The sequence below is a fragment of the Marmota marmota genome, unplaced genomic scaffold, assembly GCF_001458135.2.
Source record: "Marmota marmota marmota unplaced genomic scaffold, marMar, whole genome shotgun sequence".
In the NCBI taxonomy this organism is placed as follows: Eukaryota; Metazoa; Chordata; class Mammalia; order Rodentia; family Sciuridae; genus Marmota; species Marmota marmota.
The window spans coordinates 14,633,307-14,660,953 of record NW_026000108.1 but is presented as its reverse complement, the minus strand read 5'-3'; the positions used below and the strand labels follow the sequence as shown (position 1 = coordinate 14,660,953).

Here is a 27,647-nt window from a genome sequence, read left to right as displayed (position 1 = left end):
AAAAAAAAAAAAAAAAAAAAAAACACACGTGCAAATACACACCCCCACCTTGTTGGCCTGGAATAACAGGTGGTATAATAAACTTTTTGTTATTGGCTATTCAGTATATTTAAATACTCAGGTTTTGTTAGTCTTCTACTTCTTTTTTATACTTTAAGGCTTCTGGACACTTAATGTCTTATGACTTTTCAGCCAAAAGATGGACCACTATGTAAAGAAGATAAAATGTAAAGCAATACTCCTGCTTGTGAGCTTTTTCTCTAAGGCCGAACAGAGAAGTAACACTGGGGTAAAGAAAAAATCAAAAGATCAATGTAGGTTAAGAATATGAGGAGAGCTTTCCAGAAAAAGCTGAAACCTGATAGAAATAAGGAGAGCTTACAACATCATACAAAATGCATACCTACCACCCAGCAGTGTTCACAAATGAGAATATAATTCTCAGTTCAAAGCAAGGCTTTCCATTAAGAGATTTTAATAACACACAATCCTCCTTGCACTCTTACCATGAATAGTACAGAAAGTGGTTTTTATCCTGAGGCATTTAAATTTCAACTTTTGAAAAAAGGGCAAATTTTGTTGTTTTTATTGTTTTGATAAGAATCAAAACAGTGTACTTAGAAAAACTACATTATAACAGCATGTTTATTTCTGGGAAAATGAAGAGATATTTTATCTTAACAATCAGTAACTTGATAATTATTTTTTAAAGTTTCATGTTGAAAATGAAGTCTCATATCTAGATCAAATGAGAGGAAAAACATAAATTGTAACAGCTTTTAAAATACTTATTTTAAAAAATTCTACTAAATATGCAGCTGCTCCTGATGGTACATTTTATGTTTTCCAAAAGCTCCCTCATTGCCTCATGACCATTCCTTTTTGGTTATTTGTCTCATAAAAAATCAAGAGTAAATTAAGATACTGATAACATGTAGTCTTTAGGAAATGAATGAAGATAATTTGAATTTTCAAATTAATGACAATATTCACCCCTATTATCTCTATATGAATTCATAATGAGTAGCTATCTGCAAATTAATTATAACAATAACATAATAATAATGTATATTTTTCCCAAAGACTTTTCTGGACTATGAATATCTATTTTGAGTCAGATTCTTAAAACAATGTAAGCAGAGTGTTGGTTTAAAAGATATAAAATGTTTATATTCTATGTATATTAAACTCCTTAAGAAAAACTAATTAGTAATTGCAAATGTTTTACAGTAAACACTTTAGAATATAAATAAAATAATATGTATATATTGTGTTTACTTAAAGTGTTCAATTAAGATGTATTTTTAATATGTTTGTCTAAAAAACCTTTTAAATAAGCATACCAGATTTAAAATGTAATTTAAATTAATATTTTAGGGGAAAAACGGGTCAAGGTTAAACTGTTTGTCTTCCTTAAAAAGTTTATAATGCCTTTTGTGTCTCTACTTACAAAAAGAATTCTCAATGAAACTTGGATATTAAAACCTCCCAGGAAACCAACAATAAAAGCTGCTAAGAATTTCACAAGTTTTTTTTTTCCTTAGGTGTTAATTAAATGATCATTTAACACTGAAATGTAAACACAACATTTTCATCTCCTGACAGCACAGCCCATTATAAATCTGGGGTAATAAAAGTCCTGGTGTTAATGCTCTGAACCCAGTTCCCACCGCCCTCTAAGATGCCTTGTGGTGTCTAAGGTTAACCATCTAGACACAGAACAAAGCTTGCGCCTGCCCGACTTCCAGTCCAATTTTCCCATCGCCCAGTGACCTAGGTAACACTTGGAGCAATAAAGAATAAATTTAATTTCTCCAGCATTTTGTGAGGATTAGGAACAATTGTTGGCTTGCAATGACTTTTATCCTTGGATTCTTTTTCCTCCGGAGCATTCCTCCCGTCCTAAAGGAGAATTCTGATGGTTTAAGACATAGAACAAACAAAACTTTAAATTAGGCTTTTTTCAATCAATTGGAACTGTTGGAGGGGAAGCAATCAACCTTTCTCTTTGCTGTTCTCAGCTATTCACATACTTTGAGCTTTAATCTTTCACTGGTAGAAGAAACCTATCATGATGGGGCAGAGCTATCTTTTCCCATTCTCTTTCCAAGCTTATTTATTTCTCCTTTCTTTAAGATTTTTTTTTCCTGGACACTTAAATCAAGTTGCCATACTCAGCAGCAAACATTCATTTGGGGTCATTTCAAGAGGCGCAGATGTTCTCCTAATAATGTTTCACACTACAGCGTGTGCCCTAGACCGTGGGCGATGTCACAAACAGGTCTTTTTGTTTTGTGGATTCCTTTTCTAGAATTCATTTTATTTTATTTTTTTAACTTCTGTCCAAAGGTTTCTTACATCAGAATATTTTTCAAAATATTTTAAGGATAACCCTCTATAAAGAATCCAGTGATGGCAATTCACTTGGATATGGGTGACAGGTAACAAGGACACACACCACATTCTTGTAGCTGCAACGTGTGCGTTCTCATGAGAAGCGCTGGAATTATGACAAAGGCAAAACAAAACAAACTTCTGGATGATACCCATTTTGCTATGAAACAGTTTTTAAATTCAAAGTCCTAAAACAACTGCAACATTTTGATATATTTGCTACTGTAAAAACATACTTAAAATCACATATGCAGTTTGTATAAAGACCAACTGCTTCACTCTTCAGATAATATTTATATGCTACAAGAAAAAAAAGTGGATTAAAGATCTTATGTTTTTAAAAACAGAAACTTTCACTGCTAAAAAAATGAAACTTTAAGCAACTTATGTAAATCTTCTGAACAACTCTGTTTGCTGGTAGAGTTGAAGGAGTTTATTCAGCATTTTATAATTCATATTTTTTCTACATTTTGTCATTTGGGAAAACAGATCATTAAAACAGCAATTTAAATAGGTGGATTAACAAATAGTTCCTCAGTCACAGTTAATTTGTTTCTATCCCTAATTCATTTTATATATGAATTTTAAAACTACATTAGTCATCAACTGGGAGAGAGTGAAAGGATCCCATTAACAATATCCTGGCTATAATTTACCTTCTATGGTCAAGTAAAGAAGGGTAAAATGGTACAAATGCACATTTTATGTCGATTTGTAGTGGTAGAAAAATTGATGTAGTTATGCATATTTATGTGTTATTACACTGAGGATAAATGTGAAAGGTTGATACAGTAGAATCAGGAAATGTGTTGACAGGGCAAATCACAAGGACATCTAAGTGACTCTTATTTCCATCTTATTTGCAATTGGAGGATGATAGTAATACAAGTATAATTTCTATCATATTTGAAGGCTGATAGTGTTCTTTTGATTACAGAATCTAAATTACGATTTTGATTTTCTCCCCAAAGTAAATAGTATGATCAATTCCCATTTTACGGAGCTGTACTCTAGGGATGCTAAAGTGACTTCCAAAAATAACAGAGACATAAATATCCATTTAAACACTATTTTGCACAACCTCCCTTACTGATTTTAAGTTTTAAAACACAATGTAAACATGTACTTACGTTAATATCACTTACATAAGACTTTATCAACACTTAGATAAAAAAATAACATTTATTGTAAACTTCAGTCCCTAAATTATAGCCCTGGGATCATCACAGCAATTTTGTGATTTGCAGTCAGATTTTGAAATATTATCTGAAGAGGTATTATATATGATTTGTTTTAGTTGTGAAATCCACATATTTAAATTTGTGTTTCAGAAAACACCATCACACTCTATGAACTCTCTAGGCTTTAATTTCCATATTACAAGTCAGACATTAGCACAAGCCCAGGACCACAAATCCCACATACCATGTGGGGCTGCACACCCTGCCAGGTTCTCTTCCCAGCCTCTATCACAGTTGCATACCCCAAGTATTTGTTGGTGGGGATACAACATTTACATTTGGGAAAGCAACCATTTGAATAAGTATCATTGAGAGGGAAAGACCTTCCCGAATGTGATTTTCCTGCTATGAACTTTGCTGTAGATTTCACACTCCAAGAGAATCCACTTTGAGGGTTGGTAACAGCAGAAACCTGCTAATTTGAGGCTTTTTCCAGTAATGGAGCTTTCCACTACTAATCTCTTTGAAGTAAAAACTATCAACACCAGGCCCACCAAATCTCAAATATAATCTTAATCCTTTTTGGATTTGTAACCTCTCCATCATTGAATTACATGTTGATTTAAAAATACATAAATAAAGTCAAAAGTGGGTCCTGTTGAATGGTTCACAAACTGTTTCTCATAACAAGCTACTCTGAAGTGTATTCATTTATCTGAATATAGAATATTTTGTCTAACTACATAAATACAAATTTAGGATTATGTAAAGGAAATCTTGAATTAAGATTTTATGTCTCTATTTTATCATATATGGCAAAAACAGAGACTCTTGTGCCCAATATATAATAAGTTACCTAAAAAGTAATAAAGACTTGGTATTTTAACACTGAAAGTTAACACTGTAAGTTTAAGAGATTATGGGTTCTTGGGTTTCAAAGATAAGGAGTCAATCTCTTCCCTTTACAGAAGTATCAGTACAATGCACACAGTGTTTTCTTACACTAAATCTTACACTAAATTACACAGACATGCCCCCCTCTCCTGTGAAGAACTTTCATCCACAGCACATTAGGCTCTTGGGCAGCCTCAGCAACACAAACCAGCGGTAGCTATAATGGCAGCTCACTAGATGAGTAATGGTGCAGATCTGGCTGCACAACGGTAACCTTAGCAACTGTAACCTGTAATTCCTGCACAACCACCGTCAGATTTATTGTGGCAGGGGCCACACAGGCCAAGAGTAAAATGAGGTAGGAAACTATGGCACCTGACACCTCTAGTAGCTCACACTTTAATCCAAGCTGGCAGAAATTAATTCAAGAGAATTTTTACACAGGCTCCACCATTGTATTCTGCTTTTATACTTGACTACAAGAATCCTATGAGGTTAACTTAACATCCAAAAGCTGAGGGTTCAGTAGTATAAAAGTATAGCACTATATTAGATTAAGGTATATTTTGCTTAGGTGAAAAATGGATCATCTTGATTATGCTGTGTCTATGGAAATCCTCCAATGTTTATAAAATCTAAGGGAACTAAACATTTAATTAGCCAACTTATCCTTTAAATTTAATTTGGCCCTCCATTATTCATAATGCCTTCCCAGAGTTACTATTTGCTCATTCAAGTTGCAAACCCTGAGTCCAATGGAGATTTAATTCAATACATCAGAAACTTACTCAGAGTTTCTAAAGGTCAAGTCTTATACTAGACCCTGGGGATACAAAAAACAATGTTTTCATCCTTCATGTATAACCAGCATTTATATGCATAATCATCAAAATAAAATTAAGGTAGCCATAATTAACAAGTATAATGGTGGTTTCATCTGGGTGTTGAAATAATGAATGGCTACTAACCTCTTCTTTTCTATTTTTCTGGACTAAACCTAAACCTGAATCTTTTTTACAATGACCATGTGTTACTCTTAACACTATATGGAAAAACAAAAAACAAAACAAAACAAACAAAAAAACCCCTAAGCCTTCTTTTATGGAAGTAGGAAAAAGGAAAATGAAGAGTGAAGACAGATTGTGTATTTTAATGTGGAGCAAATTTACCTTAATAAAACAAGAAAAATAAACTTTTCTCTTCAAAAAGTCCCAATCACTACTGTTATTAGAAACAATTTGACACTCTGAGATCCGGTATGACAGCAAATGAGCAAAGGCATTGTGACATGACCCATCAGTTTAAGTGTTTGAAATCCCTTCTAAGGTAAGTATTCCCTAGACCATAAGAGTCTCTTTGGTTTAGCAATACTATTTATAATGTAGATAATTTACCGTTTCTGAAGCTTACTGGGGAATAATAAATGACACTTCTGAAGAAGAAACAAGAAATTTTATTCAAAGAAGTAAATAAAGTATGCCATTGGGACACAGGTAGTTGTTTTTGTTTGTTTTAGTTTGGTAAATGCAAGTGAAAAAAATGAGTTTTGGCAAAGTTCTTGAAATTGTCAGGCTTACATTGGAAATCTGGGCAATATAATAATACTCAAAGAAATAAACAGAAAACCACAAAACAAATATTTATAACCAAATACCTAACCACAGTATTTATCAGTGAAATAAAGTCTGAATTAGTAACTGCAAACTCATATCAGAAATTGTGAATCCTCCCTCATAAAGCCATCTTTAAGGTTATACATATCTGGAAGATTTGTATTTATTACCCATAGATTTCAACCAATCATAGGCAACCATTTAAAAAATTGCTGCAATCTCTTTTTTAGTTAACTAGATCCAGATTGTTCTGAAAATAATTTTCTCCACTCTTCGGTTGATCATAAAAATGCAATGGCAGCTTCAGAGGAAGAGCAAAGAGTAGGACTATGCATTGTCTCTTTTAACCTTCATCCTATCACCCTTTACTTTCCCTGTACTTACACTTTCCATCTGTCAACAAGTGCTTGTAATTTTATTGCACTGTCCTGTAGTTTACGCAGAGTTGGTATTATTTTACAGAGTTCTGTTAATGGACTGGATAAATGGTAATGCTATTTAAACTAGTCTCCAGCTCCAACAAACACAGCTGCAACTGTACTACTATTTCTGAGCAAACATCTTGACCTGAACATGTAGTGCTCTCTCAACCCGTCCAAAGAGAAATTGGAGCAGACAGCAAAGGGAAAGCATATTTGGCCGCTAGCAGCAATCAACCATGTCGAATCATAATTCATATACAGTGTACCCTCTTTTTCTTTCATACTACATTCAGAGGCTGCAAAAAAACATGTGTGCTTCTTCTCCTGGCATCTCATTTTCAGCCAAGAGTCAAATGGTGATTATTCATTACAAGAGCACAAAGAAAATCTATGTATTGTTCCATATATCAGGATAGCTTTCACATAATCAATGCTAAAATTTTAACTACATATATTTAAAATTACATATTTAAAATTAACTATACATTAGATTGGTAATCTTTTTTGTTGGTAATAGATTAGAAAAAAAATGCATTAAGGTAAAAGGTACAAATAAGTAAGAAAATAAGTAAATTGAGATAGTATATAGCATCTATATTAATTTATAAAGAGAAAACACATTATAAATTTGTTTATTTTTTAAGTTCTGGATGTGCATGTCTTTACCACATTATACAGTCAGGAACCTATGGCTCTCTTAATATATACAGGCAACAACCAATCAAGAGCTTTCTTTGTCCTAACACCCATGTTATTTTTCAAAATCCTAGATACTTTCTTCTGTCACTTATCTTTCTTGTGCAAGAAATATTACTTTTTAAGTTAACATTTTAAAGGATACTTTCACAAGTAGTTTTGAGCACATTTTGCCACCCTACCAGAACACTTGTTTCAGGTGAGCTATTAAGCACCTGTATCAGAGGAAGAAAATTTGAACCTGCATCCATGCTCTTTGTAGTATGGTCAGCTTTGCAAACTTTTTGTCATTTATTTCAAAACTTTTGTTTGTTTATTAAAGGCTCCTAAATGAGCAATCACAGTCATTTTTAAAAAGTGGTCACATGTAGCTGATAAGTTTGCCTCTCAAGAGAAAAAATATCATTGTTAACAATTTATCTAAGTCTAATTCAGTTGAGGTAACCATTCCTCAAATCTAAAAGAAAATTCCTTGCTGGAGAATGCAGATAAAAACTAAGCCTCTATATTTCTATATGCAGCCAGTGTCCATGTCAGCTGTCAAATGCCAGATAAAGAGGGCCACTTTATCTTAAAGTTTGATATTAAACATTAAGACATCAAGGTGTAACTTCAGGGATATTAACATATCCATGTCTCTACTATAACTACTCTCACCTAACAAACACAACTTGGATTCCATTACTCCCCAGGGAACATTCTTTGTGCCAAACAAGCCCATGAAAATTTCTGAATGTATTTCCCAGCTCTCCATTTTCTCATATTTTAATGTGCCTTTAATGAATTAGGAAACTCTGTCATCTTTTTAAGGGTTCTGGTTTTTTAATTCACTTCTCAAATATTCCAAACCATTTTTTTTTTCATATAGAAGCTTTGGAAAGTTATAAAAACAAAACCAAACATAAGAGAAAATCTCCTGGTCTACTATGTGACATTGTCAAAGAGGGCAGAAAGTCAGACAGAATATTGTCTGCTGATGGGAAATTCTACAGCAGATTGTGCTACCTGAGAACTCAAAGGGAAATTAACACAATAATTACTTCTAGAATAAACATCAAACCTTCTTGTTTCTCAGAGATTGGGCTGAGAGTACTTCCTCTACTCTCCCCTTTTCAACTTAATACTTTGAATTTTACATTACAGTTGTTCCATTTAAAGTCATTTGTACAGTACATGGAAAACAACTTTGTAAACTACTGAGTTTTAGTTTTCAAGGTACTCTATTACCAGAGGAATTGCTTAACAATGCTCTTTGTATGCTAGCTTTGAAGTCCATCAAGACTACCTAATGCAGAAAGAGAAACACAAAGAAAACCAACCCTGGCTATTGTGAGAAAAACCAAACACAAATATTTAAATATAAGTTTCAACTCATATAGATACATATAATTTTTATAGAAGCCCTACATCCTATTTCCTTGGGAAGAATGGCCCCTGGAGAACATTTGTTAAAAAGAGGATTCTTCATTTGATTGCTTTATGTAGACTTAAATTGGACCAATTAAGCAACAGAGAACACAAAGAAGAGGAGAAATACTGCCAGTGAATTTGGCTAGCCTTGGAGAAACAATGTCAAGAAAGTCACACTAAGGAGAAGATGTGATGTGTCTGTGGGAAAGTTTTCTCTAGAGTGAAATAAGGTATTCAGGGACCAAGCTGAGATTCTGGCTTCAATGGGGGGGTGTGTGGGAGGGCTGTCTTCCTATTTTTGAAATCAGTAACAACATTGAACTTTCAGGTTACAAAGCCTTGACTACAAAAGTCAAGCTCCAACGAAGCAACATGTTTATTTTCTGTACAAACACTACCATATGGGACTCCCCACCATCCAGGTGGGGCCACTCTGAACAATTTACTCCATAGATCCCAGCAGTTTTTTTTCACAACATATATGAGCATCAGTAATCACTGCTATTTATTTTTCCAACACTTTGTAGCTTATCCGCCATCTGTATAACATCATTCATATGGCTGAAAATCTAATTTTAAAAGCCTTCAAAAATGTGTTTTCACTATTATACATTATTAGGTCAGTGAGCAAGCATTCCAGGGATGAAAAACTGATTCTACCTAATACTCACATTATGATCTTTTAAAGAACTACTTCCCTTTAACAACCTATGATGCATTTGACATAAATACCTTACTTTCCAGTCATTGATTCTGCAGAGTTTGGAACTTGGTTTTAAAAGGGAACATTTAAAAGTGAATTTACAACTTTCTTTCAATAGCTGATAATAAAATTTTCAGACTAATAAACACTACTCCTTGGTTACAGAAACAATACCAAAAAAAAACTGAGATCAACTTTACAAGAAAACACTGTCAACTTCCTTTTTAGAGGAAACAGAGTAGCAATTTCCCCTTCAGAATTAATTCAAACTTTTCCATTAAGAAATAGGTAAATCTCACCATCATAAAATAACCAAAAAAAAAAAAAAAGAATACCACCATTACAACCACACATAAATAAACCACTGAATGCTAACCAAACAAGCCACTGGAACCACTGGAAAACTAAGCATATATTTCCTTCAAAACATAATAAAGGCAGCGCTGGGAATATAGCTCAGTTGGTAGAGTGTTTGTCTTGCATGCACAGGGTCCTGGGTTCAAACCCCAGCACCACCAAAAAGCATAAAAAGGCGAACTTTCAATTCATCAATATATTTGAAAGCAGATTCCAGGAAAGCACAAGGAAACAGATCCAAAACACATCTAATAAAACACAAGGTACTACCCAAAGCAACACTAACAGTGTGCATCTACTTACAGCCTGTATAGCTTCGAGGTCCCAAGAAACAGCAACTCAGGAAACAGTTGAAGGTGATTTCTGTTTAAACGCCTTTTGAGAAAACAAAAACAAAGCTTATGTTACATAGAGAATACCCAACAATGAGACTGCGATTTGGTAGTGTCATGCCTCATCCGGAATTTCAAGTAAGAATGGAGTGACATTCAAGAGAATTCAAGCATTGCAAATCAAAAGTTGGTTACACCTTTGGTTACATGACTCTTTAAAGCAATTTTCCATTATGCTCACTCCGATGATGATTGCTGAGCCTAAACTCTAAACTCAAATCTCCTGCAACATCAGTCAACCAGAATATACACAATGGTGAAAGATTTCATGACTCAGGCTCAAGTCTGTGAAGCAACTTCCATATACAACAGAAATTATACAGGAAATGGTAAAATAATTCGTACTCTGTCCTGAATGACCTAAGTTTTCAGTCAAGGCATTGTGGGGAGATGGAGATTTCAATTTTGTACCTCTATTTAGCTAAAAAATAAAAATAAAGGTGTGATGGGCTGGGATTATGGCTCAGTGGTAGAGTGCTTGCCTAGCATATATGAGGCACTGGGTTTGATTCTCAGCATGTCATATAAATGAATAAAATAAAGGTCCATCAACAACTAAAAAGAATATTAAAAATATATAAATAAAATAAAAGTGTGACAAAATGTTAAGTATGGTTTTTCCTTACAGGCAAAATCAGAAGAAAGCCAACAAAGTTCACACCTCAACCCAAAGCCTCTCAACCCTTCACTGAATTTAATGCTCAGAGTTATAGTGTATGGTGATGTCATAAATTGCTTAAATATCTTTTAAATGTTTAACTGATGTTGGAGTGTTTTAGATGTTTTAGAAAGAATTTGATTCCAACTCTAACTCAATTTAAATCCTGATGTAATATGACAATTCTTTTGGACTATACACGCCTATGAACAGAGTAGGTGAATTCTACCCCTGATACCCAATTCTTTAAGAGTTAGTTTTAACATTAAATTCAAAATAATAGCTTATTTCTTTTTATAAATCTAAATTTAAAAAAATCTAAATCTAACATAAAATACACACAATCTGCTTAATTTACAAGAGGATAAGTAGGTCCAGAAACTAACATCACACTGAAGAAACCAGAGGTATTTCTTAAGTCTTCAAAATACATATGGGGACAGAAAAAGCATATCATTCTTGATGTAGTTAAAGGATCCTCAGGTAGAAGCAGAATTACATTCAGTCTCTAGAGGGCAGAAATGAGACCAGTAATTGTGATTCCTAAGAAAGATAGTAAGGAGTCCTTTCTAAGAATTAGGGATATTAAAAAATGGAAATATCTACCCTGAGATCAACCTTGAGAAACTGTCCACTACTTATCCTAGATATACTCAAGGAGTGTATGTTGTTTGTTTTTTTTTTTCTGCTGAGAACATGATAAAGGGAAATCCTATATTAAGTGAGAAGCTAGACCAAGTGGACTTCAGAATTCCTAATTCAAAGATGTCACAAGGCAATGAATGTGAACACAGCTTTGGTTTCATAACTCATATCACTCAGAAGTTGTTCATTGACAGAAACATTCTCAGCATTTAATAAAATGTACACTAATTTTAAAAAAGGATGCCAAGACAAATAAAGGGCAAAGAGTAAAAGCACAGATGAAAGGATGGGCTTACTTCCCACTTACACTAGTTTTTAGGAATAAAGTACATAACAAGGTAAAATGGAACCCAAAAGCTTTTATTTGCTCTCTATTGGGCATGATTCTGAGAAAGAAGTACTTCCCGATCCCACCATTATCCATTTTTGATAAAATAAAGCCTAATTTTGATTTGCTAAATTCACCTCCAAAGAAAGTAAATTACAAATATTCACAACAGTGGTAATGAAAATTTTTCTAGAAAAGCAGTCATTCATGGAAGGAGGTATATTGTCCAAAGAGCCAGTTCTGATTCCTAAAATAGCAGAGATGAGATTTCTTAATCATATCCAAACCATGTAATTAACAACTGTCATCCAATTCTTCAGCCATAATAGCCATGCTCCTTCAAACCCGAGTTCCTGCCAAGGCAGCTCTCTGTGTAGGGGGCTTCCCTTTTCATCAAAAGTTGCTTTACTTACATCCTCTGTGCAACTTTCCAATTCTACATAGATTCAACACCTCCCTTGGCTATGTCCCCAAAACACTTGATAAGTAAAAGTCCCTCCACTAATGATATTTATTCAAGTGTGGTCTCTTCCCACCAGCCTGTGAACTCTTCAAGGGTAAAGACCTTGTCTTTGTATTTCCTCCCTCCTTTTCTGGTACTTAACTGGGTTTTAAAGCAAAACAGAAGGCAAAGAGAGGAGTCTGTTCTCATTTAACATGTCCTTCCCTGGCACTTAGTAGGGTCTTAGATATGTTGATTGACAACAGACTGTCCTCCTCTTTTGCTATCGGTCAGCAAGAGCTTGACATAATTTTATACCCGGAGAGCTTTCCTCTGGCATACTTCTTGTGATGCCTCTTCAAGTTTGATGCTACACTCTGGCTAAGGAAAGCCCCACCATCCTACCTGCTTCCACATGTCCCAGGCAATACTAATCTCCTTCCCTTTCCATCAACCTCTTTGCCCACTCTCTTGCTCCCACCTGAAACATTCTCAGCATCACTTAGAGTTGAAAGAAATTCAATGAATTTAAACGAATCCAGAAATGCAAGTGAATGACGGCTGTCTTGTTAGGGGTCTGCATCAATACAACTTCATGTGTTGTGAAAAAGTAGATATTTCAGAGTAGGAACTGCTCTTATTTATCAACTTCATATTCCCAGTGTTTCTTAATTTGCTCCACGAGTAGTAGGTAAGTGCATTAAGCTTACTATGTGATACTCCCTGTTCTGCCAGGTTTACATGAATTATCTCGTTCACTCTTCACAATATCCCCCGTGTAGGTACAACTTTTAACTGCTGTTTTGGAGGGAGACATGGAGCTCAAAGACTGCTAGAATTTGAATTCAAGTGGCATGACTCCAGAACATATCTTCTGAGTTACAGAAGAACACAGAATAACATTCCTAAACAATAATTCAAAATAATGTATTGCTGAAACTTTACTTTTCACCAATTTTTCCTTCAGAAAAACATAGTTTTGTATAACCAGTTTCTTAAACATCTACAAACTAATCATCTGAAAATAAAACACCAAGTTTTATTTTTTAAAAAATGACTCTATATTCACCTTTTAAATGTCTATTTTAAATACCTACGGTTGAGAGAAAAAGAAAAAAAAATACAGGTGAAACTTTTTTCTCTGAATTCAAGCATTTTTTCACTCTTTCAGGAAAGCAATTATGAATGATCTTTAAATATGTTTAAACCAACTATGAAACATTTCCATTTTAACCATCAGACAACATAGTATTAGACAAAAAGGGCCAGTATCAGTAAGTGATGCATAATATGCAGATAGAAAACAGGGCACGTTTGCTGGTTTTTAAAATTTTTGTTTTTTGTTTTTTTCTTAAAAAGAATATGTTCACTTTGGGCTTCCGACTCCTGTTATATTTTCTCTTCCATCAGTACTAAGGTTAATTGGAAACAAAAACAGTAAAAAAAAAAAAGAAGAAGAAGAAGAAGAAGAAGCTCTTCCAAAAAATATTTAATAAAGAAAATATTTAANATGTGAACACAGCTTTGGTTTCATAACTCATATCACTCAGAAGTTGTTCATTGACAGAAACATTCTCAGCATTTAATAAAGAAAATATTTAAGGGGAGGGGAGGGGAGGGGAGGGGGGATAGTAGAGGATAGGAAAGGCCGCAGAATACAACAGACACTAGTATGGCAATATGTAAATCAATGGATGTGTAACTGATGTGATTCTGCAATCTGTATACGGGGTAAAAATGGGAGTTCATAACCCACTTGAATCAAAGTGTGAAATATGATATATCAAGAACTATGTAATGTTTTGAACAACCAACAATAAAAAAATTTAAAAAAAGAAAATATTTAAAGGAGAGATTATTGTACAAAGACCATAAATTAAATCCTTAATCTAAAGAGCAGTTTTTTAAATCGAGAATTACAATAAAGACTCTTAAGGTGCAAAACAAGTACTTAAAAAGAGCTGAAGAAAAAGTTATCTTCCTTCCAATTCCACATACAAAACAATTGTTAGTGGCTTAAAGAGCAGTGTTATAATAAGAACTATAACAAAAGTGAGCTGCTGATATTAAAATGTGATAGTTGCAGGACAGGAAAACAAATGTAAGGAACAGATGATACTGAGCAGGACTGTTTATGGGGCCCACATAAACTTGCTCATTGTACAGACTAGGTAAGTCAACTGTGACTACTCAGAGCAAGGACACTTAATGACATTTAATCATGTCTGAGGAGATAGCAGAGGTAAAATGACACCTAGCTCTGCATCATCATCTGTAGGTGGAATCTGCCTCCAAGATTCCAAGACTGTCTGGGAATTTTCTGTATGGCATTCCTGGATTGAGAAAGGTGCATGATCTTTCTCCCAGACACTTTATTTTAGAGCAAAGATGAGAAGGAGTCCCAATAAGTGCTCATTCTCTGGTACCAGCTAATTTTGAGTTTGACTTTCATTAGAGTGAATGACCTTTCTGTGTCACGCAAAACACCACTGGCCTCTGAAATGCTGATTCTTAACAACCTTAATTCGAAGGGCACCTGAACATTATCGACAAGCTTTGTTCTAAATTATCATGTGCTAGCTGCTCCCGTGTGACTCTTGTCCTTTCATAGACAATATAGTCTCTTATTGTATTCAACTTCTACGTCAATTTAATTAATATTGGTAATCTTCCATCCAATTTAAAATGTAAAATAAGAACAGTTTCACCAAAGCCAGTGAAAAATTCATGCTTTTTTTCTTACATGTCATTCTCAATGTAGGGTATTTTTGCAGCACACTTGGTCTGTAATAAACATCTGATAAATTTGCCTTAGAAAGTTTATCATTTCCAACCTCCTGTTTCTCATACATAAATGGCCAGGAATAGAACTAATTAGTTCCCTATTTTGACCTCTTCTTAGACAAAATTTCCAATTATCTTTTCTTAAATGTTTTTATTCTAATATTTTAGATCAAGTATTTTAACATTTATCATGCATTACAAAAACATGAATTTTCAACAGCATTATCAACTTAGCTTGTATTAAATTAACAGTTCTGTATTTTAAGTAGTGATATCAATGATAATTTCATCCCTTGTATTCTGTGCTATAAAGGTCAATTCTTTTTAGTAAAAAAAAAATGGCTGCTTCCTATTTAGTTCTTTTACTTATTCATATTTCTCTACAATTCAAAAAGTTTACAACAAACATTCTGAAACAAAACGTGAAGAATTTGAATTATCTTCATGTCTCTTCTGTTAATCACATACTACATGCTAACAGAAAATCAGAATGAAATTAACAGTATAATGCATATAGTGTTGCATAATTTTAATATACAGTGCATAAATTTGTTATGCACACACATAAATAGTTAAGATAACATAATTTTTAAATCAACTTCTGAGAAATAAAAGGTATATTGAAATACATAATGATAGTTCTTTAGGCACTGTGTGCAAAGAATTTTATGAAACTGTACATTACCTTACCTAAATCATCTACTACAAGTATAAGCTATACCATAATATATATCCTTGTTTTAAAGATGAGGAAACTGAAGTTTTTAAAGATGAAGCAAGGTGTTCAAGATCTCATAGGGGAACCATAATTAAGGATATTTTTTTGTATCTCTCTTACCTAATGTTTCTGTTTCTAAAAGAGGGAGGGAAACTTTGTATTTGGTTAGAAAGTATAGTCAACAAAACAACTGATAAGTATTTGCCTGGTGTTTCAGGAGACACCAGGCAGCAGCTGTGAATATTGCAAGGTGCCTATACACAGGAGTTCTAGATAATTCAAACTCTGTGTTCCAACACCAAATCCTAAAAGAGCCACACAAAGCCAGTATTTCCAAACTGCCTACCTGCATTCAGAGTAGATGGATGCTCAAATTAAGAAAACCAAATATTTTTTTTTTGTAAATGCTATCTTGAAACAATATTTCAATTTTGATAGTACCAGATTATTCCTATTATTATCAAGATTTCATTCTGAAAGGATTTCTACCAATGAATATTCCTTCCAGACCAGCAGATATAACTTTCTTTGAAAAAAGATAAAAACAATACATATGAAGTCCATGCACAAAAGCCTCATTCTGTGCAAAGTTGGGAAACGCAGTGTAGAAGGCATAACTCAGCCAGAAAGGTATCCATCCAAAAAGTAATGAAAAACAGAATAAAATGTAAAATATTTGACATTCACTGCTTCCACAAATACCTTGTAACAGTGCAAACGAAGCTACTCATTTCAAAGGAGGTATAAAAGACACAGCATCCAGCAAACACTGTCACAAAGGATGAGCCCAAAACAGATGTGGGAAAAATAAACAGCCTTGCTGCTTCAGAATTTATAAGGGCAAACAGGCCTTCTCACTACAGTTTGACTTCAGAGACCATAAAAACAGGTTGCACAAGAAATCCTCTCAGATGGATTGAATATTCTGCTAAACTTGCAACAGCTCATTTGCATTAAAGCTTTCTATGGCCAGAGTCAGGAAACACAATTTAAAATAGTCCATGTGTATTTATTTTAGAGTATTTTTACCTTATGTAACGTGCACACTCAACCTCTGTTAAATTGATATATTTCTTTAAAGAGAATTTCTAAGAAAGCAACCACAGTGCCTTTCAACCTAGGTGCAAAGATACCAGAGAACAACTCTTGAAATGAGCTCACATTCCTGTCCAAGGAGAGAGCATGGTTTGTTTGTCCTTACAATAAGAAAAGATATATATTATGTGTTGCCTACAAACTTGTAGGATGAGTCAGAAGAGGGGTTCTTGACATCCTTGATGAACAGGATAAACTGTGCTTTCCTTCAGACCTGTTCCACCACATATTCTCCACTTGAATTCATGTGTAGCAACCCACAACAAAGGCTGTAGAGTGCCAGAGCTCTCAACCTCACACTGTCACTTGCTTATGAATGGTGTGTTCATGAAAAGAGGACTAATTCAGCACCACCCTGGGAAAAGAAAAGAAATGTGCCCCTTGGATATTCTCTGATAAAAATACAGTATTTATTCAAAGATAGGCTCTTTGGGAAGAGACTAAGATTTCTCTAAATTAAAATGAATATATTTGATTTGCATCAACTTGTTGGAAATTTTGTTATTTTTGTTTTGTATTTACTCTGCCGGAACTTTAAAATACTTAACAGGCTTATGTTTCAGGATTCAACATATGGCTACATTTTCAATATTTTAAGGACAAATTTATCCAGAAAAAAAAATGAATAGCCAGAGAAAATTTTAAGGAAAGAAAATGTCATTTTAAATAGAAAGAGACTAAAACTGGAAAGATTTAAAGAAATATTTGTGTGAAAAGCACATTGTTAATGGGAGAATACGGCACAGTCTGTGTACTTGCCTTTATCACTTCAACAATTTCCTTATTGAAGATTATAAGGTGATTGTAATGTCCAGGAAAAGCCTAATATCCAAGATTTTCCATGGTATGTTCTTGGTCTCTTAATATAAGCTAGATAAACATATCTAAGTTTCATTTTTGCAGTCCTGAAGTAACTACCAAAATGTCTTTGAAATGACAGCCTTAAACTTTCTTATACTCTTGCATTTGTGTTATGAAGGAATTTTCAAAAGAGGAAGATGGTTTTCAATAGTGGAACCCTGAAGTATTCTAGCTTGTCAAAAAAGGCCGTAAAATATAGCTCAATGACTACAAAGCATTATCACAATGGTACATGAATTGTAAATTTATGTAAGCCACAGAATTTTATACCAGCCCACAGAACTTCTGGGTCCCAATGTTACTTTAGAAAAAAAAAAATACCATCTAGAGAATTATGTACCAGCTGAGAAATATCTTGTATTAGTAATTTTGTCTGGAGAATTTATTGTGGATATATAAAGGTATCTTCTAGGAAGTACATGAAAGAAGCATACTTCTTAAGTGTTCTGAATTGTTACTGTAGTTAACTGGTATTTTTTTTCCCCTCTTAATTGATTTGTACTGAATTAGCTAGTCATTTAACCACATTAGATTTCTATAGAACTTTCTGATTAAACGACAGGAGATCAGCTAATACAATATAAAAAGGTTTAAAGTACTCAAGGTTTCATTTTTTTCCCAGAAAAACTGAGACTGCTGGCAATACAAAGCCTCTTAGAAAATCTGCCACTGCACGTGGTAGGTCTGGGAGTGTGGTGGCAGAGTGACAAAACAGGAAGTCATGTGTGCTCATGGTGTGTAGGTGCAATTAACTTAGTCCCTTTACAGTGATTCATAACCACATTCTGATGATGACCACATCATCTGATGTCGTTTCTAAACAACACAAAGAAGGGAGTGAAAAGGAAACAAGAGGAGAAGGTGGGGAAAAATAAACCAAAGGAAAGGGGGAAGGGAGAAAACAATGAGGGGAAGAAAGACATGAAGGAGGGAGAGACAGGAAGAAAGGGATGAGGAAGGAGACAAGAGGAAGGAAGGATTTCAACATCCATGTACTTCTTGACATTTGGCTTTGAGATTTTAGAATTGCATCCATTCTTTGAAGTAGAAAAAATATCTTTCTTTTGTAGCTATACTGCTTTGATTTACAAATAATGGCTTTCTTATTCCATGCTAACATTAAATTCAACTTAACAACAGGATCCTGCTTCTTACAGATTAAAAAGTTGGATTTATAAAAAGGCATAGATCTTATCTTCTGCTTTCAGATCTTTTTTTCCCCTCTAGATCAAGTGTAAACAACATCAAAATAAAATAAGAGATAAATATAACTTTGAAATTTTCACAAAAATCATTTACAATTATTTTATCACTTTAAAATGAAAATAATTTAGAACCATACACTACACACAAGTAAAATAAACATTTTTTATTTATTTTTTTGATCTTCATACAAGGAAAGAAAATTAAATCACTGTTCACTGTATGGATGGTATTTACAACATATGCCTGCACTTTTACATCTTTTCATAATTGAGAGTATAAAATCTCACATCTAAATTATTAAAAATCATTTAAGTTTACACAATTCATAGCTAAAGTTAATTCATTGATTACTTCCTGTCTTTCACATTGTCCCTTGCTATTCTTTGAAAAAGCAAGCAATTTTGTGATGTTAAATGACCCCGATTAAAAAAGGGTATATACCAGAGGCCATAATAATCTGAGAATGATACTCACTCACAAGATAGATTTTTTTTGTTGTTGTTTTACGTTTTTATTTTTAAAACAATATGCTGAACAAAATTAAAATTTTTTTGTTTCACAATAACTTGAATGCATTCCTTAGTAAAACTGCTTGCCATTTAATGTATTTAAAAAATAAATATTTGAAAAGTGTATCCACAATGTTCCTAAGAAATGGTTTTGAATTCCAGAGTCCCAAGGAGATGAATTGGCTGTCAGATAACAATGTGCTTCCATCAGATGGACTTGGCAGTTGTAAACAAAAGGAATTTTTCTCAGCTTTTCCTCACAAATATGAAATATTTGCTCTCAGCCAACAGCTGGGGTGATTTAAAGAAGTCCTGCATATATATTAGTTTTCATTCAAAATTACAAATTCTCCTCCCACTCTGAAACATCTGACTTAGTCTTAGTAGAACAGAAAATTGTTCTGAGATGAAGTGACATTCCCAGAGGAAGGCAAAGTCAAAAAATAGTACCACTTACAACTCTAATCAAATTTCAGATCATATAGCATCTGGTTAATAATTTTTAGGAAAAGTTAATTTAGTCAAGATGAAAGTTCAAATGATATTTGGAAGTGGCTTGAAAAATAACCAGAAAGTGTGTTTTCTTCTAGTCTTTCTTAAAATATTTACACAATATAACCAAAGTAGAGGCTGCAGGAAAAACCATTAAGACTCCTTCTATGATTCAAAAATTGTTTAAAAACCAAGATATAGATACTTCTTTGTGACTGCTAGAAGTTATTCTTGCAAAACTGTATATATATATAATATATATATACATTATATATTATATATATATAATATATATATATACATTATATATATATATAAAATTATGAAATTTTCTATTCATTTAAATGATTATATCAATATTTTAAAAATAGATGGATTAAAGATAAATTTGTGAGTTAGTCACAAAGCCTATGAATGCTTCTGAAGAACATCAAATAATAAATAATTTCAGAATAATTTTATGTATTTAGACATAGGTTATGAATTTATGAACTTTACTATGAATTCAACCAAATATTTATCTTGTTTTTACCTTCCCCCAAAACTAGCTCAAAGTAGTGTTTTAAATTTATTTTGAACTCTACAATTATATTCCCCATATTTCAATTTTTATCATGGCCAAGTTTTATAATAAATATAGTACATATTTCTGTGTTTTACTTAAAGTCATAAAAATGAAATCTATGCATTTATAAATATCTCAGAAGATGATGAGTCATTTTTCAACTTATGGACAATTACACAGAATTAACTTCTGCCTTTGGGCCTAGTGAATACGACTGTGTGTTCTGCTTAAAGTGAATATATTTTGTTATTTGAAATAAGAGTGTTATTTGTATATAAAGTGACTATTAAATCAGATGTAAAAACTGTTAAATAATTGTTACTACTTTTAGTAAATCTGTTACTTGTCCTAAGAATACAAACCTACTAAAGTGGAATAATCAAGATCTATGAGACATGAAATCACATTTCAAACTACAAAGTCTGTAATTTTTTTCTATTTCAGATAGAGGTTTTGTCTGATGTAAATATATACTGTGAATCTAAAAAATCCTCAAGTAATAAATATAAATCCATTAAGAATTTGTGTCTAAAAAATAGATTTTAATTTGAAGGTTACATTTAATTTTGGAAAAACAAAGGTCAATGTTAAATGACTACACATTGATAACAGATCTTACTTTGGTAATCTTTCTTACTTCCCAAAAGGAATATTTGAAAAGCTACTATAGCATAACAAAATAAAGCTGTGAATAACAATTATTAATAATTTTCACTCTAATGATAAAAAGTTAAATCATCATCAGAAAAAAATATAATATCACTAATGACACACCAAGTAACATCATAGAAATTAAAATTACTATTAGAAAAGCATCCCTTCCATATGTACTATTAATAGGAACAAAAGGTCCACCTCTCTTCCTGCATAGGCAAGCAAACAAATCAGATGAACAAATAAGAAAAACATGTATGTACATCTTTCAGTACCAAAGCAATGGTTACCAAGTATATAAACATCTCAGAAAAGTAAATTTGTGCTTTATTACAAATTAATATCCTATATCCAGAAACTCTACTTGTTGTAAATTTGTCTGAAAACCACTTACTCATCTCCCCCCGCCCTTTTTTTGCAAGCTTTTTAAAGCTAAAACATGAGATCAAAGACATAAGCCTTGAAATTCAAGTGTTTGTAAAAATACAGTCATGTTGTCATGAGTTTGGAATTGAAAATACTTACAGTCTCTCTAGTTCTTTAAGATCCTGGAATGCTCCCCTTTCAATGGTGGTAATCTTGTTCTCCATAAGCTGACTGAAATGAAAAAAAAAAAAATGTAACATGCTTCTTAATGTTACCATCTAAGTCAATTTCAATTCAGTAACTGAACATTTATAACCTCTTTCTCTCTTTAAAGTTAGATTTTGCTCTGCTTTGAGAACTAGGAGTAAATTTAATGGTGATATATGTGAAAGAACTCATGGAGAAGAAAAAGCATCTACATCACAAAACTTTTACAGAAACATTAAAGCAGTTTCTCACTAAATTTACTATTCAAACTCTAAACCTTAAACATAACAGAAGAGCAGTGAAATTGCAGCTTTGATAGCTGTTTTTGGTACACTGATTTTCAACTGTGTTCTTAACTACAGTAATTCATCATACACATATTCACTTATGACTTATGGATACCCATCAGCAACCAAAATATTTCATAAGGGCCAAAATATGTTTTAAAAATTGAACACTGGGTATATAGAGGTCAAAAGCATATGACCTTTAAGACATAAATATATACAATCTTGTGGGAGAAAACAAGTTTATGTAGCATTGACTTTGAGTAATGGTTTATTCACAGCTAAATTAACCCACTAAGTAAAGAAGTAATCAGAGTGCAACTATTTTATGTAATCTACAAAGATATTAAAGGTAAGGAAATTAACTGAAAATATAACTAATGATGCTTTTTTATAGATAAACATTTTTCTACCTAAGCTCTGTTAAAAAGATGGATGGCTTGATTTTAATGTTAGAAATTACTTTTTCTTAGAAAAAAAAGTCTAAATATTTTTTAGCTCAATAATATTTAAACACAGATCTACCTGAGTTTTTCAAGTTAATCTCAAACACTAAAATATCAGATGTCCCACATTATTTATTCACACTATGAAAGCAACTATTCTACAAGTTTATATGCATAAGGCACTTAGGGTATGATAAAACAGTCTTAAGGTCATTTCTATAACATTGTTTCTATGGCATGTGTTCAAACTTAAAATAAAAGCCCAAATTTTTACTAAAAGTTGTGCTTTTAGTAAAATAAATAAAGAAACCAAGGCCTTTACATTTTTAAAATTTCTGTCATTGGAAAGGTTTGAAAAACTGATACTATTAGCAATTCTCAAAGTGCAATCTTCAATACAATACAATTCCCCATATTACAGAAGAACACTTACAGAACTCTTAAGTGTCTAAGGCCCACAAAATCTGTCTTCGTAATCCGTGTGATGTTATTTCCATTCAAATCCCTAAGAGACAACCAGAAAATGAAAGCTCCATTTTATTTCTATTAACTTAGTTAAGCAAAGTTAAATTTAAAGTAGGTTAGAACTTTTAAGCCTAAAAAATAAATTAATTAGTGTATGGTTTAGAAAACAAATGGGAGAGAGAAGGGGACAACCACAACCTTTGAAATAATATTGCATAAATGCTCAAGTTTACAAAGTTCATCCTGGCTGGCCCATGATGACAAGAAAATGAAGTAATTGTATTATCATGAAAATTGTTCTTTTGGTGTGTGTGTGTGTGGTGTGCTTTTGATTTTTGCTTTTATAAGGATCTGTGTATCAAATTCACAGGTATTCTGTTATTTTCCTATTACTGGAGTTCCCCTCAGAAAGTTAAAGAAATTATTTTCTCATACTATTCAAGAACAGTTTTAAAAGCTAGAAAGAACACTATCCTTATGGGAGCATGGTGGCTAAACTTCCTAAGGTAAAGAAGAAAGTTAGAGGGCCATCAAAAGAAATGCACTTCAAAGACCTGCATTTACTTTCCAACAATTCTATGTTTGTATGAAAACTAAACTCTTCATTTGCAGCTCAGGGAACCCCGCTGTGATTGTAAAGCGAAAACTACTAGCGGGGGCAATAATGGAAGTGGTATTCAGGCCCTAACATTTTTGTTCAGAATTCAGCACCACTTTTCCTTCAAGAGTCACAACCCCCTCTTTTTCTTTTCTGGCATCTCAGGTCAAGATCTAAACTTGCCCTGCCTCCAATCATTTCAGGTAAAACCAGCTTTTGCTGAGATTCGAATGTTCTCCTGCAAGGTCCTAAATTCTCTCTTACTTTAGTCCTAAAAACTTCATGTTTGAAATATATATTTTAAGTTTTTACTTTGTCAATGATAAAATTTTATAAGACAACACTGACTATACTATTTTCTGAAACCTCTTTAAAAATCCCCTTACAGGGATTTTTTATTTTCCCAAGGATCCAAAACCCAATTGTCATTTTTCCCCCCAGTAATGCCCTTTTGGTTGAGTAAGACACGTTAGTGCTTACACTATAAACTAATTGGAACAGCATGAAATGACAAGTACAAAAACAGAATTCTGCATTACTTTCCTTCCTTTTTTGCCTATTTCTATACGCTGAGCAAAGTCTCATTAAGTTGTTCGGAAAATCATCGGGGTCGTTTATTGGGTATTCAATATAACACGGAATCCCTACCTCCCACCCGAGGCAAATGTCGGGGATCACATCTTGATGAGGCAACCCTGGTAAGGCCCAACTTGCGCAGCACTAAGGGTTTGGGGTGAATGAAGAAAAAGAGTAGGGGGCAACCCAGTGAGGCTGGGGGACAGATGAGCCTTTCCAAAAGAAGAAAGGGCTCAACTTGGCCTTTAAAGCAGAGGCCAGAGAGATGGATTAGATAAGAAGGGCGACTCAAGGCGCTGCAGACTGCACTGGCGCAGAAGTGCGAATCTGAGGGCGTCCTCTCCGCAGTTCATGGCCCTCAGACCCAGAGGGAAAGAGGCCACGGGAGCGGAGTCCCAGCGCACTGGTCCCCATCGCCCTCACCCGCCCGGCCCACGCGCCATCGTGAGAGCACTAGCGCGCCTAGGGCGCTCGGGCGACTGGGGCGGCGGCTCGGCATTCACAAAGAGAATGGCCTCCATGCTCCGCTTCCCTGAACTCGGGAAGCTCCCCACCAGGAGCGCGTGGGCCGTCAACGCCAGGACTGCGTTTACTTCTTCATTAGAGACCAGCAGAGGCAGGGAGGCGGGGATGTCTGTGGGCACCGGAGCGCGAAGAGGGGCAGAAAGAGGAGCTGCTGCCACGTGAAGGGACGCAGAAACTGCCAGAAAGGTGGACAGGGGGACAGGGGCTCAGCAGGAAGAGCCGGGGGCGGCCAAGGCCCGCCGGGTCGCCTAAGCAGTCTGATCTATCTGCGCTGGTTCAGGTTTGGAGAACCAGTACACTAACTTCACTTAAACCTTGGGACGCCGGTCTCCGCTGCAGTCGCCAGCTTGGAAGAGTCCAGCTTGGAAGAGTCCCTTGGGGCCCGCTACCTCCGCATCCTCTGGGCAGAAGTAGAGGGCAGGGGCGGGGTGGGGGGCAGTAGCAGGGGGCTGCGCACCGCCACTAAGCCAGCTGTGGCCCTACTGGGGCACCCTTCCTGCCTGATAGTAATATCCCAGGACACCCCATGACTCTTTCTCCCCTCCCTTCTTTCCCGGGAGGGGAACACAAAGACAGGGAGCCTAAGTTTCTCTCTTTGAGCCCCCTGCCATCTCCTCCACGCCAACCCGGGGGGGGGGGGGCAAGGGTGGGGACTCATCCTAAAACCGACCTAAGAATGTTTGCAACAGCAAGGTGACTCTTTATAAGGAATCTGAAAACAAAGTCGTGTCTCCTAGCCTGGGGCATCTTCTCATCCTTGTTCCCTAGCTCCCATCTGCACAGCCCCGAACAACTCGTCCACAAGAGGCTGCTAGTGGCAGTGGCGGGACAAGAGCAGGGAAAAGGGACCAAACGCAGCTGCCAGCGGACCCGCCCCTCCCTGGGCAGTGACCCTTTCCTGGGCTGTGCCTTCCAGTACTTGGCCCTCCAGGCGGGCCCAACCCAGGATGAGCGACCTGGAGAGCCAGTGAGGCTTCACCAGGCACAAGTCCCAGGTCCCTGTATTGCTGGGTCACTTCAGGTTCCCAGCAAAGCGTGCGCTACCGCGATGGGGAGAAGGGGAGGGCGAAGAACCCATACTCACAGTCTCTCTGTGTTGCGGGGTATATTCCTGGGCACACTGCGCAGTGCCAACCCGTGACAGTCCACAGTGCTGCCCGAGCAGGAGCACTGCGCCGGGCACGCCTGCGGCGCCACCTTGTTCAGGACCGCCAACACTAACCCCAGCGACAGGGACAGCGTCTGCCAGCCAGTGCCGCGCATCTTCCCCCGCCGCCTCCTGGCTTGCCGGCGTTGGGGATTTCTCTTTAGCTCGCTGCTCCGACGGAACGGTGCAGTGTCTGAGGCCCAGTGCTTGGCGGGGGATTAGCAACCCAGAGTGCCCGGGGAAATGTGCACAAAATAATATGGAACAGTAATAATTAATATTCAAGGCAGGAGAGCCGGAACAGGCTCACGCCTTCCCCTTCCCTCTACACCCTTTTGTAGCAGGGCAGGAACTCCGTGGGCAACTTTCGAACCTGAAGATCAATGGCCTGGCCAAGGCTGCAAGGAGACCCCAAGAGCAGTGGGGGAGGAAATCACACGTTTTCTGTCGCTGAAGAAACCACTTGGCGGTAAAAGAGCTGAGACTTCCTAGGACTGTGAAGATGCAAAGGACGGCTGCCAGGGGGTAGAGTGAGATGATACTCAGATCCCACACACTGCTCTACAATTTCGATTCCAGTGGGGCTGGGAGAAGTGCGAGGAGGAAGAGGGGCGCTCAGTAGTAATGGTGGTCTTGATCAAAGTGGACTCCTTGAAGCTAGAAGGCGCAGAAGCCCTTCGGGCCCGGAGCGGAGCGCGCCGAGCAACTGGGCATGGCGCGCGGGGGCGCACCGGGCTTTTGTGCAGCCCAGGGGACTGGGGGCGGCGCTGCAGGGTGCAGGGCTCGGTTCACTCCCCCGGCCTCTCCCCAGCCTGCTGATCAGCGGTAGCCCCTACCGGTCCTCGCAATCTCCCGACAGCCAAGGATGGTTTGCAAACACACATGTACTTCGCTGAAGGATGTCTCGGCAATCCCGCCTCCCGCCCGGCGTCCTTGGCGACGCTCTGCACCAGGGCCTGCCCTGAGGTCACACAGAAAGACAAAAGGGCAGTAGGACCGCTGCAGCGGGACAGGAATATCCACTAGTCAAAATCTCAGCAAAGGAAATCCAAGAAGCCAAGTTTAGCACTAGAGCTCCAGAGAAGGCGAAACGGGCACTGACTAGCGCAGGACTTGCAAGAAGGCAGGCCGGAAGGAGGGGAAAGGCAAAGGCCAAGGTGTTCACGACCTGGGCCCTGCTAGTTTGTCTGGAGGACAGCTAGGTGGCCAGCGGGAGGGTGGGATCCGCTACTCCAGGTAGAGCCCAGGCGATAGCTGAATGGCAATGTGTGTGCGCGCGCGTGTCAGCCCCTCTCGTCTCCCGGATACGCTGCAGCTCCGTGGCAGACACCTGATGGCAAAGGTGGAAGAAACAACAGCCAGCTCCAAGCGGGCGCAGCTTCTCTCTCGCCCCTTGGCAGCCTCCCACAAGTGGGTTCTCCTTCTCAAAGTGCAGGAACTTTTCCCAGGTTTGGGATACCGTCTCCCACCTCCACAGTAGCAGTCCTCTCGCCGACGTTGGAGACACCACCCGGCTCCAGATGCTGCACCTGACTCGGCGGCTACAGTCCAGGGCAGTCCTTCCTTCCTGCCTCCTGCCCTCTCCCGGCTGCTTTCTCTGCCTCCCGCTCCCTGGAGGGAGGTGAGGGAGAGGAAAGGCGGCGACAGAGAGCGGGGTCTGCCGCTCTGGAGCCCCTGGCAAGTGTCTAAACAATAGGACAGACGCAGCAGCCTAAGTCTCGCTGAGCTGCTGAAAGGTGGGTTGTTGTTGTTGTTACGAGTAGTTCGCTCCTGCTGCCAGGCGCTGAGCGCCGCTGAACAAAAACCCAGCCCGCGCCTCAGGAGCCGGCTGCCGGTCCCCGGACGCTCCCCTTTCTCTTCAGCACTCCCGCGGTGCCTGGAAAGCTCCGCAGCTCTGGCCTGCGCCTGGGAGCCTCGGCGCTCCCATCACTCGCTGCCGCCGCCTCCTCCTTTTTTTAACCACCTTCTGCCGCAGCCACAGCCACCACCAACCTCCACCGTCCAGGCGCTT

The 27,647-nt window shown here is 36.7% G+C and overlaps 1 protein-coding gene across 4 annotated transcripts in view; it reads right to left on the bottom strand.

Annotated features, from left to right (window-relative positions):
* The window catches only part of Slit2 (slit guidance ligand 2), a 342,136-nt gene extending 316,384 nt beyond the window's left edge, over positions 1-25,752 (bottom strand). For all 4 annotated transcript variants that reach the window (XM_048784262.1, XM_048784264.1, XM_048784263.1 and 1 more), the window contains exons 1-4: positions 25,574-25,752; positions 22,759-22,830; positions 21,545-21,616; positions 9,974-10,045 (exon numbers count right to left, since the gene is read on the bottom strand). In XM_048784262.1, the coding sequence (XP_048640219.1) occupies positions 9,974-10,045; positions 21,545-21,616; positions 22,759-22,830; positions 25,574-25,752 (395 nt within the window). The remainder of the gene's footprint in view (positions 1-9,973; positions 10,046-21,544; positions 21,617-22,758; positions 22,831-25,573) is intronic.
* Between the last annotated feature and the right edge of the window lie 1,895 nt (positions 25,753-27,647).